Source organism: Diceros bicornis, chromosome 10, assembly GCF_020826845.1.
Source record: "Diceros bicornis minor isolate mBicDic1 chromosome 10, mDicBic1.mat.cur, whole genome shotgun sequence".
Classification (NCBI taxonomy): Eukaryota; Metazoa; Chordata; class Mammalia; order Perissodactyla; family Rhinocerotidae; genus Diceros; species Diceros bicornis.
In genome coordinates, this window is record NC_080749.1 from 28373500 (window position 1) to 28387228 (window position 13729).

At 36.4% G+C, this 13729-nt stretch overlaps 1 protein-coding gene across 2 annotated transcripts in view; it reads left to right on the forward strand.

Annotated features, from left to right (window-relative positions):
* The window catches only part of ARHGAP15 (Rho GTPase activating protein 15), a 588967-nt gene that overhangs the window by 455859 nt on the left and 119379 nt on the right, over positions 1-13729 (forward strand). For both annotated transcript variants that reach the window (XM_058548899.1, XM_058548898.1), the window contains one exon: positions 8582-8716. In XM_058548899.1, coding sequence (XP_058404882.1) covers positions 8582-8716 — 135 coding nt within the window. The remainder of the gene's footprint in view (positions 1-8581; positions 8717-13729) is intronic.

Genomic DNA, 13729 nt, shown 5'->3' on the forward strand with positions numbered 1-13729 from the left:
ACTGATATAGAAAGACCTAACTATCTTGTCTAACTTGATGCAAGTAGCAGTAAAATTTATAAATCTCCCAACTCTTACTTCATGTACCTTTGTAGAGCTCTGGCTATTCTTATGGTATAAAGTAGAAAATTGACTTAACTACTCCCATGACTCAGTTAAACAAGATAATTTAGGTTAAAAAAACATATCTTCAATAATTTCTAGAAATCTTACCTTCATTTTGGTTATCTTTAATTGACAACTAACAGATGTCTTATCTAGGAATAAAATGGTTTCAGTGAATGAGAGTAGCACTATCTTAATCCACAATTTTGTTTACCTTTTATTTCTGTTTTCCTGATGGAATATTTCGAGACAGAAGACTTCTAAACTAGCAAAAAACCCAGTCCTTCTCCTGATACCATTTCTAAGCCCATTCACACAAACGATGTAGTAAAGGGAATAATAAAAGCCAGAAATGATATTAGATCCTGGAAACATCTGCCAAAGTCTGGCCGACAAAAAAAGATAATCTCCAAATAAATTTTCTAATAATGTTATAACAAGCCTGTACATATTTTTTACATATATTTCTTCACTTAATTCTCACACAAAATTAGGAAGGAGCAATAACAGTTCTTATTAAATAAGTAAGGAAACCAGCACATTAAGTAGCCTCTATATATGTGCATATATCTATAACAGATAAGTTGTCTGTATATGGGCATTTATAGGACTTAGTTATATTTATTTCCTAAATATCATTATGAGATATGTTTGGACCTGGACTTCTGCTTGATATTTACAAATGTAATATAACTTGGAGGGAACAAATAGCAATGGTGTTGAAATTTAGAGCCGATATGAAGGAAACTTTCAAAAATGACTTTGTTGAAATTTAATCCTACGGCTTCTCTACCATTTGGAGTATGTAATGTATGAAATCATCCATGGAATTCAAGCAAATTCAGAATCTATTTGGAGAAGACGGTCAAATAAAATGAACCATTGTGTATAGTGTCTGCAGAGTACAAAAAGCCTTTGACGGAATGGAAATAAGAGCAGTGTTGGAAGCTCTGAGTATGAAAGGAATTAAAGAAATATATATTGGTACCATGAAATATATCCTTTTTTTAAATTTATGATCCTAACAAATAAAGTCAATTCATTTTTGTTGGTGGTGGTGTTGTCAGAGTCTGAACAGAGCTACCTCTCCTCAGATGCCTAGACAAAAAAATCTAGAATCCTGGAAAGAAGCATAATGTCAATAAGATCCATTTTATAAGGTGGCATTATACATGGAGTTATGATGATGGGAAGATGTTTTATGTTATGCCATTATAAATTAAAAATGCTCAAAGCAATGACACATTTGTTATACTTTCCATCTGTGGTGCTTGCTTCACAAGTTTCAGTTGTACCTATTTATTATATTATTTACATTCAAATGAAATCTGAGGAAAAACAAAAATAAGACATTCTCATGTCTGCCTCAATTCCTGTACTGGATATAGTAGAAAGCTGTTCCACTTCCTTCAAAGAAAGTAACTAAAGATATTTCATATTAGCCTGTGATATTATTGGCATGCCTTGGCGTTCTTTAGTTATTTCCAAAGAAATATACACAACATGACGTACATAGAAAGCAAGCCAACATGGCATGCCAAAATATCCCATTGGATATTAAGAAATAAAAGCTTTTTTTTTCAAGTTTTAGTATCTTAGAGAGTTTCTGGTTATTTCTTTGCTTCCTCCCTCTTTCCTACTTCAAGAAAGCCACACAAAACTGGGTTTTGTAGACCAGGTGGCAGAACTGCTCGTTCTCTACATAGGTCCAGTCATCTCCTCTTGTAGTAAAGTAACCATTTTTAAATGTAAGCCCCCTAATAACTTCCTGGAGGTTACTGTGATAAACTGTAAGGAACAAGTCTCTTTGGTTTTGGAACACAAAATACTTAAAACCACTTCCTCTTTTTTTGATAGATACTATGACCTTAGAGAGTTGATTTAACTTGCAATGAGTTTCTCCTGAGAATATTTTACACATTCCCTAGTATTTTGTGTCTTAAGCTATAGCAATAATGAAATATTTCTACTCCAGAAGTAGGAGCTGGAAAAAACTGTAAGAAAATGGCAATCATGATTTTACTCTCTGTCTGGAGGCCACACTAGAAAGTATCCTGCCTGTTTATATAGAATCATTTGAAATAGGTTGAGCCTGAATAGGCAAGCAACTATTCAACTAATTCCAGCTTCAAATCTTTTCTCTGAATCTAGATAATTATTTTTATTCAACTGGAATTGCCTAAACTACTATCTCTGTTGTCTACCATATTTCATAGGTGTGGCATAGCCCATGTGTTGAGGAAATGTTCAGATATGATCCAGGAACATGACATCTTTCTCTGCCCCAAACCTTTGGGCACCATGTTAGTTTTCTAGTGCTGCCATAATAAAGTATCACAGACTGGGGGGGCTTAAACAACAGACATTTATTTCCTCACAGTTCTGGAGACCAGAAGTCTGGGATCAAGGTGTTCAAAGTTGCTTTCTTCTAAGGTCTCTCTCCTTGGCTTGTAAATGGCCATCTTTCTCTGGTGTCTTCACGTGAACTTCCCTCTGTGCATGTCTGTGTCCTAATTTCCTCTTCTATAAGGACACCAGTCAAATTGGATTAGAGCCCACCCATATGATTTCATTTTACCTTAATTACTTATTTAAAAGCCCTATATCCAAATACAGTCACATTCTGAAGTACTGAGGGTTAAGACTTCAACATATGAATTGGCCGGGGGAGGGGAGAGTTACACAATTCAGCCTATAACAAACGTAATGTACATTTTTGGGGTGATGTATTATTATTTTTGTCCCTACTTATCCTCAAGGTCAATAGAATATTATTCTAGGTGACAGAAATAAGTAAAAAGTCTAGAACTTAATGTATGTTCACCTGAGTAATGTTTCTGAGCACCTGGTGAAACCGTCTCCTTTGAGGAATATAAAGCAGCCTCAACAGCTGTAGCTTTGAAAAGCACATAGTACAGTCCCTGGTATGTAGTCTTCATTTAATCTATGTTTGTTTAATAAAAATTAAGTGAACAAACAAATTTATTGGCCAACTGGTCTACTTTTCTAAGATAATGTCTTCACTGAAGTCTCATATTATATCCATGGTATTGTAGGAAAAGGCTTTAGCAAGTGCAACATAGAGAGATGCTGCATTTGGCATAGGGTTTACATTACCGTGTTTGAGAATTGGAACCTCTCTAATCCACCAGAAATTAGATTGAACTGTCGCTTTTAGGAGCCAGCACAACAGGAAAGGTTGAGCTAGTTGAAAGATCCAACCAGCTTCCTTTTGATCCACCCCTTTAAATCCTAAACTAAAAATCAGCTACATCCTTATAGATAAACAGTATGTTTTATCCACTTTAATATCTAATCTTCCAGTTTGATTTTATGGCCAAACATTATTATTTTTCAGATCGATAGTCCCTCTGGCATCTCTTTCATTCATAATGTGACTTTCATGTACCCAGCACGCCTTTCAGATAAGATTTCCAAATGGTCCTCTGCACTGGAAGCAGATACCACATCCTTTATGAGTTTCACAATGTATTAGGTTCTTGTCACTATATTAATGAAATCCGAGCTATTCTCTCTAGATCCCGGGAAAATTGGGATTTTCCTCTTTTTTTTTTATTACAACAGTAAAATAAAAGTTGGAAAGAGCTTTAAAAGTGCCATGGAAAAAATTACAAGGTATGAACTTGTATTTCAATACACAACGAATTTCGTCTTTACTCTTGTGTTACTATTATATTCTGGATAGTTCAAGTTATGTGCAGCCATATTTCAACCAATGCTAGGTTAACACAGTTTGAGTTTATTTGAAATCGGACCTAATATTGCAACTTCTAGTTACACCAATCTATATAGCAATATAGAATACAAGAGGAAAGTGGTGATTAAAATATTAGTGATATTTAAATGTCTTTTTCCTTGGTAATTACCATTTACCTACGGTGGCTATCAAAGGTCCCTCTTTCATTTCTCCTTTTTAAGAAAGTTTGTTCCTAATACCTATTGTCATTGTTTTTTCAAATATAATTGTTTTTAGCTTGATATAGATAAGTTTTTACTTTAAAAAAATAAACAAACGACACTTCAAGAAAGGACGTTTCAAGATGGCCTTGTCTGGATGCAACATTTAGACATATTTTTTGTGATCTCATAAAAGTTACATAGTATTTGGATTCTGGAGCTCAACCTATCTTCAATTCTGTTTAAATGCTTTACACCAAAAGCCATGACCAAAATGAATGTAAGATAGCCTAAGTAGAGGGCCAGGAGAAACCAGCACAGATGATCAGAGTGAGGATTGTGAGATACTTTGATCCAACCAAATTTCTTCCCAATATATAGACTCTTGCATGTCAAGTTCTGGTTGATCTCATATGACAAACAGCATCACACCAAGGTAAATCCTCTAAAGAAACCGGGATGGTTGATGATGTTTGTTCCATATCTCCATTGCCTTAATCCTTGATATATTTTGCCTTTTTGACCTTTATTCACCTTCCCCATTGTAGTTGCATCTTGAATGTGTTTGTTTCCTTGCGCTTTCCAAATGCTTTCACATACATCTTCTCATTTAATGCCAGCAGCTATCTTTCTATCTTCATTTCACAAATAAATAGGTATACAGTGAATTCGTGGTAAATCCAGGCGTGATGTTTTATTTAATCTCTTTCCCACTAGATTGTATTTCCTCTTCACACCATCACCACATAACAATTCGCTCCATCTTCTGCCACTTTCTAATGCAGTTTCTTTTTATTGCCGATTTGCTTTATATCTGTTTATGTAAGAATCTGTGCCCTCTGTAAATGAGTAATGATGAAAAATCAGCATCAGTTTACAGGCAAAAGCCTAGCCTCAAGTAAGACATTTAGGGATAAAATATAAAAGTCACTATTTTGGAAGTAGTAGCTGATCGACTACCACTTGCAATTATTACTTATTTGCCTTTTCCCTTTCAGCTTCTGAAGCCAAGATTAAGTTTCAACATAACAGTTTTGACAGAGGTGCTTCCTGGCTCCTTATCATGGATTTATCGCTTGTCAGCCATGGAAAAGTTATTTAATCTACCCAAGCCTCATTTTCCCTATCTGTAAAATGCAGATGATGAGAACAATAGCATGGACCTCATTGTCTTATTGAAAAAATTGCATTAGACAATGAATGTAAAGTGCATAGCATAGTCCTTAGTATAGTGTTAGCACTAAATAATTATTGGTTATTGTTTTTGTTGGAAAGCACCCTAAAATGTGGTCTTGTGAGTTTTGTTTTGTAAAAGGTTCGATTTTGTCAAAAATAATTACCAACTCTTAAGTTCATATTAAAGAAATCTCTGTATGCGTGTATCTAGTTGTCTAGTTCTCTGCCTACCTAAGGTAAACTTCATAAATCAGTATTTACTGACTAACTTCTATAGACTCTTACAGGCTCTCTTGTAGTGGTTCTTAACTGGGGATAACTTTGCACCACCGGGAGATATCTGGCAATATCTGGAGATCATTTTCATCATCACCACTGGAAAGTGCTACTGGTATCTAGTGGGTTGAGGCCAGGGATGCTACTAAACATCCTAGAATGCACAGGACAGCCCCCACAACAAAGAATTATCCAGCCCCAGATGTCAATAGTTCATCACTGTTAAGAAACTCTGCCCTGTTGGAAAAGGGAGAAGAGTAAGACATCATCACTGCTCACACATTAGTTAGAAAATGCCCATCAAATAATAAAAATGTGTTTATAATCATACCTGTTAACACTAAGATGGGGTTATGGTCTGTTAATCTTGAGAACTGGATGGATTCATGAGAAGGTGTATAAATAGGCATATAACTATATGTTTAGATAAATCACAGTGGCCTCGAAAAACATGCCTTAAAGTCCTCTGGTTTACAAGGGATCTTAACCTTGGTTGGTTATGAGAAAACTTAATATAAAAATTGGATATTATATTCCAAAACACTCTTTCCAACTACTTGCCATATTATTTAAGCTACCTATTAGAAGACTACAAATTGGTGTTTTTTCTTTAAATGAAGACTACATAGATATCTATACGAGGAATGCTGGTCTAAGTAACACACGTTGACATTGATATTATACAGCATTTTGAGTGGACATAATCAAATGGAATTTATTGATTGGTAAATTTTCCCTTTTATGATATTAAAATATTCTATTTTCACAGTCACTTGAATTAACTGATGATTACATGGAGGTGACAAATATCAATGACATTTGCCTTTGGTTAAACAATTATTTGTTCTTGTTGTTTTGCTGAAGATAAAATCATTCTCTTTTTTACCTGCTAAACACTTTCCTTTGACAATCTCAAACCAATGCACCAAAATGGCATTTTGTGTTGGACTTTGCTGATAAATTTTTGGTAGAGATAGTTGTGTGCGCAAGCACGTGTGTGTGTACGTGTGTGTTTGTGTATTTGTTTAGGTTTCCACTTAAAGTTCGGTGCCAAAGCTACAGTACTTATACATTTTCTAAATGTGTTTTAAGCAATAAGTTGTACAACATTTTTAGAACATGTGTTAAGCTATTTCTCTAAGAATGAAGCTCTTAACAAAACATAAGCACTCTGCATGAGATCTTAGCAGCAAAGTGCTTAAAAGATAAAGTAAGAATTGGTACCATGGGAAGAACACCAGCTGTAGAGCGCACAGGTCCATTATGAGAAGTATGGTAGTGGGTAGGGAGAAAATGATTTAATCAGGAGTAAAACCAATTTTATTATAAGGGCACGCAGGGGGTGTGGCACCATAGTGAGAGGGACATTTCAAAATATCTGACAGATTTCAACAATGTGAAAACCCCGTTCTTTAAAGTGACAGTAAACCCCATCAGGTCTCCCTTTTTGATGCTATTGTTAACAGTTGACTGTTTAAAGCTGGCCTGCTAAGATGCTGTCGGCCTATTTCAATAGTGTGTAGCCAAATAAAAGACTAATTGTTGAAATACAATCAATCAAAAATGATTGCAGGGCAGAAAGAAGGTCTCCTCTGCTGATTTTTGTTGTGGATCATATTATTGTGTTATGATTGAGGTAGGAATGAAGACTGACAGGGGAGGGGAAAATAGCCCATCTGAAATAAACAGATGCACCTTCATTCCTTCTCTTTGCAAACATCCTATTGAGCAGGAACATCACCAACTAGCCCTGGAAATAATAGTCCATTTAGAAAAAAAGATCTGATAAAGATTTCAGCTAATATTTTTAAAAGGACATGAACACTATTAGCAAAACAGCCCATGCAGAGATTCCCTACAGTGACAATTCTCAGCTTTCCTCACATTTTTGGTGCAAATTCTCCTCTGCATTCATAAAACTGACACCAAGGGGACATGTGAATGTGAGCCCAAGACATCAGTTAAGAAACAAAATTCCAGTTGACCGCATACTTGCTAGGTTCTTGCCAGGATACTAGGCTTTTCAGTGACCCCCCAGGTTGTTTAAAATAATTAGCTTTAGTTTTTGTTAAGCCCAGAATCCAAAATCTTTTCCGTGTCGGATGTTTAGAGAGACAGATACTATGAATCAGCAGCAATGCTTTTGTGTCTTGCTTCCTTTAGTTGTTTGTAAAGATGTCACTTTCAGACCCTATTACATCCACTTCTTGGATGAGAATGATGCCAGACTTTCATATTGAGGGCAAAAAGATAGAAAATAATTGCCCACGCCTCTTTATTTCTTCTAAAAACTTCATTTTGGCATTTATTTTCTTTAATATTTAAATGTCTCAACTCACTCAAGCTTCCCAAGCAAACATTTCTGTTGTTTCTAATAGGAGTTGGTAAGCACTTGTGGTTTGTCTTTAGTGTGTTATCATTTTTGACAGCTTTGCATAGCCTACGTAGGCCAACAGGGGTCTGTCTAATATTGTTGCTGGGCACATTTTCCTCGCTGAGATGAAAACTTAAAAAAGATATTTTTGAAGCAGTAAGAAGGAATTAATATCCTTTCTCACTCAGTATTCTATTCCTTGCTGACTTTATATTCAGCAAAAAAAGGAAAAAAGTGTTACCCATTATTCCCTTGTACATAGCAAGGCTAACACATGTAAAGCAATAACTCATTTTCTATTGCCATGTTTAGCATATGTCTCCTGTTGGCTCAGCAAGGCCTTTAGGCCGGTCCCTTGAGCCGGCCATCATTGGCAACTCTTAGCCCCTCGGCCTCAAAACCAAATAGCTTTGAATCATGTTGAGCTGTGATGCTAATTTTCATACTGATGCATTATGGGAATAAATGTATCTGACATACTGTGTCAATGGCACTGTCTCTTTGTGTCTCTTGTTTTTTTGTTAGCTGCATTCCTACAGATGGTATTCCATTGAAAATGTTCCCTTCCTACGGAAAAAGGGGAAAAAAAAAAACATGCACAGCACCAAACCTCTAGGTGCAGAAGGCTGTTAACGGTTGCTGATGATAGTAGGCAAACATTAACATAATAATTAGTGTCTTGTAATTGTTTCATTAAAACCAGTTGTTCCATTTCTCCTCGTGTTTTCCCAGAAGAGAAGCTGAATTTGGACGACAGCCAGTGGGAGGACATCCACGTTGTCACCGGAGCACTGAAGATGTTTTTCCGGGAGCTGCCGGAGCCGCTCTTCCCTTACAGCTTTTTTGAGCGGTTTGTGGAAGCAATCAGTAAGTACCTCACAGACGGGAGAGTTGGTGGAATAACCCGCCAGTGTGGAATTATTAAGTACGTAATAAGAATGATGATAATAGCAATCATGGAGGTAATAATATCCTCAATGCTCCACATCTTTCGTTTTAGTTTTTGTGTTTTTCATGGCTTATTTTTATTTCTGGCCCTGCAATATTATCTGAATTTTTTAAAAAATTAAGAAAAAAACAGTAAAGCATCCTATTTAGAGTGGCCAATGTTCAACTAAGCTTCCTCAAATGAAAATAGCTTCTCAGGGAATCTGCTTTAAAGGGGTCGCCTTTGGCACCCCCAGCCCTTACCGTTGTATTTTCAGAATTGCACTGAGTTTAACTAACTACAAAGGGATCTTGAAAAAGAACTTAAGTGAATTAAATATTACATTTCACTAAAGAGGTGTTAAATCATCAACTGAGGCATCACCTTCTCTAGACTAGTTCACCCTTCGCCCGCCAACACTAGTAAACAGTTGGCTGCAGTTTACTTATGAGCAGTGTGAATATTAAATTAAGTAATGGCAAATTTCTTCTTAAACTGGTGACTTAATGGGAGGTTGAGTTTTATCACTGACTAAGCAATACTCATTGTACATTCCTTGAAGCTTCCTTTTCTATTATTTTCTCATTCATAAAACACACACAAACATCCACACTTAAGCAAAAATGAATGAATGAATGAAAATCTTTCCAAATGCGAGAAAAATTCTGCTACTGATTCTTGGAGAAGCGACTACTAGTACATCTCGAAATTTAATATCTTAGGGTACACTTACTATAATAGTAGCAGCTTAGAAAAAGTGTCCTGGCAAGCAAGCTGATTCAAGGAGGAAAAAGAAAGACAGAAGAAAGAAAGGTAAAATTAAAAAGCTTGCAAGCCTGGCGGGAGCTTAATTAAAGTCCAAACAAGAAAAATCACCAAGAAAAAAAATGCTCTACTTAGGACGTCTGATCCTGTATGGCCATGTGTGCAGTGTTCCTATTAGTAGGAGTGGGGATTTGGGGAGCCCATGTTGGAGAACAGCCCCCCAATATGCCCTTTTATTCTGTTTTTCATTTCACAAAAGTCTTTATACTTGTTTAAAGCGCTGGCAAAATGATATCAAGAGGAATGAAGCAGAGTTTTTCTCCCAAGATCTTTCTCTTGTGGTCTGCTCACCAGTTCAGATTTTGTTGTTGCTGTTGTTGAATGTAGTAGCACTGCTCTAACTATGGGTTTTGGGGTAGGGCTGGAGCTCTTATCCCCAGTCATAACTTATCATTTCCTAAGCCTTCTGCTTCTCAAGAAGAGCAGTATTTTATAGTTCCCAGGCTCTCTTAACTTCTTTTTAAAAGGAGGGATAAAAACAAAGTGCACAAGCATACATTGCAATAACAGCTTATTCTGATATTCTGTCTTGGAACATGCAAGCATGGAAGTTCACTCACAATGTTAGGATAGTGTTCTGGAAGGAAACTGGGGGGACTTGCATTTGGGTACCTATCTCTGATTTTGTAAATTTAAAGAAGTCACACAAATTTCACATCATGGTCTCCGTACTTTTAAGTGAGGGTTATCTTATTTGGAAACATACTTGTACATGTGCTGATTTAATGGCTGTGATATAGGATCCCCATCATTAAACCTTCCCTTAGTTCACTTGATTCTAAAGATATTAGGCAAGCCATTCCCTTAGCTTAAGAGACTTGAGAAGCAGGCCTTCAGAACCCATGCGAGGATGTGTCCTTTGAATTTCCATAAAGTATGGGAACGTCTCTGTACTATCCTAGGACTCAGGTCCCAACTGGATAGAATTTCAGAAACACTGGCTTGGTCAGAACTGAACAAGGCAGAGTTGAGCTAGGAAGCATGCTATTGTGACTGATGGCTATTGCAAGAGTTTTTGCCAACACCTATAAAATGGATTATGATGAGAATGAATGAGATAGCGCTTAAGAAAGTCCTTTAAAAATGTAAGGTATGGTTTAAGTGCTAACAGTGTTTCTTCAGGTGAACTTTGTTTGAGAAAGCAATCTAGAAGTGAAGAGACAGAAGAGTTTTCCCTCACTGTTCAAGGCAAGGAGAATCAATCTCAACAGCCTTGCCTTACCTCACTCAGAATAGTACTTATCATTTTTTTAATATGTAAAATGGAGGGACTAACCAACAGGGTAATATGGCTGAGAAATATGTTATGATCCTGAACAAAGACATATGTTTACTAACCCACATATTTTTGGCATAATCTTGAAGTTAGTTCTTGTGTTCTAAACTCAGCTCTACGTTGTAGTTCGTATTTAAATATCCTTAGGAAATGGGAGAAGGGCCACCTAGTTCCTTGGCAATGGTAAAACCACACCAGAGGAGGTACTTTTACCCCATTGTGCACCAATGGAGTAAAAAAAATCTTTCGGACTATAAAGACATTCATATCCAGTCCCAGAGGGGTGCTGATCTTCCTCATAGCTCTCACCGCCTTGTGTAAAATCTATACAGTGAGAAGTTCAACAGACATGCCCGTGAGTTCTTGGCTTTTTATGGAAGGAATAAACTAGGCATCAACCAGGTAAAGTAGATTCACAGGAGAGATGACCATATATGCTGGCTCTGGGCTTCTTTGGCCAACTTCATCCTTCGCTTCTGTGCTTTGTACTATGGGAAGTTTGACCCTAGCCAGCTGTATTTCTCAGATGCTCCTGAGGGCTGGCTTTCTGCAGTAGAAGCCACTAGCAGTGGAGAGCAGAGGGAGGGGGAAGGAACAGACCAGCCAGTTTATTAGTTTATCCTCCACCTCCTCTCCCTTGCCCACTCATCTGCCTTAGGTAGCTCCTCTAGCTGAGGATCCATCTCCTCCGTGGCTTTAACTTTGGCTGGACAGGCTCACTCTGGTTCCAGGTTCCATCAGGTGAGGTGGACCCTCCTTCCTTTGCCCCTCCAGCCTGGTAGTGTCTTCCTTCAGTGGCTAGTTTCTTGGTTACTTCACTCTTCCTTGTTTGGCTCTCAGCTTATTCATCAGATGGGTAACCAGTTCCCTGCATCAAAATAATTCCCTCTGTTGGTATAAATACTTGAAGTGATTTCTGTTCTTTGATTAGACACTAGCAAAACATCATGCCAGTCAATGTCATGGTTCACGCAGCTATAATCTTATTTCTCTTTTCTCTTTCGCTACCCCCAACCCAGTTTGTGAAGCCTTACTATTTTTATTTGGCCCCAAATTGAGAGATCTGGTACCCTTCCCCAACAGAGTTAAAAGGTGAATAGACCAAAACGAATTTTACATCCAACTGGAATGTTTTGCCTCTGAGGAGGAAATGTTATTTCATGTACAAGCAACTAATGACCACTTGTACTATTTGAATTACTGTTAATTCTCATTATGTGTTTGAAAGTCATCATTACATATTCCAAGAAAAGAGAACAGAAGGCATTTACTTTTTAAAATAGTCTCTTTTTGGACCAAACACAAACATTAATATGATAAGAACTCGCAATTGCCATAGTGATCCCCTGTCTGATAACACTTATTGGGGTAACAAAAACGCAAGAGATTGTTTTATATTTCAGAATCCAAGTACTGCAGCTATTGATCTGAAATTCTATACTTGGGGTCAATGGAGCTGGGTCACCTGCAGGTTATTTCGTGGGGATTTAACCCACTGACTACAAGGATTTAATTCCTTGGAAATGACTTGTGCTGAAGGCATTATTAGTACTGTAAATGTGAACTCAGTACAAAAACACAGTATAGAGTTTTATGATAGGTGATGCAATCTTGTAGCTAAAGGCCTGCAGGGGGTCTGGACATTTCCAGTATATCTAAATCCTAGGAAATATACTAAGTTTTATCTCTATTCCCGTCTTTTTCATTCTAGTAACTCTACAGATCCAAAGAAAAGAGACAATAAGCAGTATCTTTTCTGTTTTAATATCTGCATTTTCCCAAAATCCCAAGGAAAGGGAAAGAGAAGAGAAAAACTCATTGTCATTTTTTACAATTATCTCATTTGATCCTCAAAATAACAAAGCAAGAGATATGAGAGGAGTGGAAAGATCATGTGGAAAATAATTTCTAGCTTATAAAGATACTACCACAATTAACTAAGATAACATTTTCTTCATACTAGGTGTTCAATAAATGATTTGAAAGAAATTGATTTTTCAGAGGAGTAAAGCAAGTCACAAAATATTTCCCAAGTTCACATGGCTCAAAAGATTAGACTTAGAATTCAACTCCAGACTCTAAAACATAAATACTTTCCATCATCCTACATTGCCTTTCTGGGACTGTTTATCTAAAAGAAATCTTGCTTGAAGAATAACTAACTAGCTGTTGCCAAATATCTGTCTGTTAACATCAACCTATATATCCTATGTTATTCTATATTAAGACCACAACCATTTCTATCTTTCTTTTTTAACTAAGGTTAGAATTAAATTAAATGATCAGAAATTTAGTATTAGAATTTTAGGTTAGAAATAAAGTAGAACTTTCCAAGAGTGAACCATGTTTCAATATTTACTACTAGATATTAAAAGTATTGCTACTTTAAATGTCGTCCTCTCTGAGAATATTTTCACCCTCCACTGTACTATTTTTATAACCAATTGCTCACCCATCCCCTTTTGAAATTCATTTAGATATACATAACATTATTTTCCTATTTCATATAAGTAACTAGTTCAAGCTTAAGTGTTATTAGTATTCTTTTGTATAGTTTTTCACTTGTATCAAATTACAGCGTTCAACAAACCAAATTTTATGGAAGAGTTTATGATGGAAAGTGATAGATTGGTCTCCATCACGTCACATCCCCAGGCCTACAGGCCTACTCATGAGAGGAAGCGTCATTTAATTATTTCAATTTTTCACTCTTCTAGTCGTTATTTTCGTAACTCTAGATAACATCTCTACTTCTTGATTTATCAACTATCGATAAGACCTAATTTGTAATATTAATTTCTTCTACTCCACTTCCTCCAACATTTGATAGTCACATTATTATATTTGGATG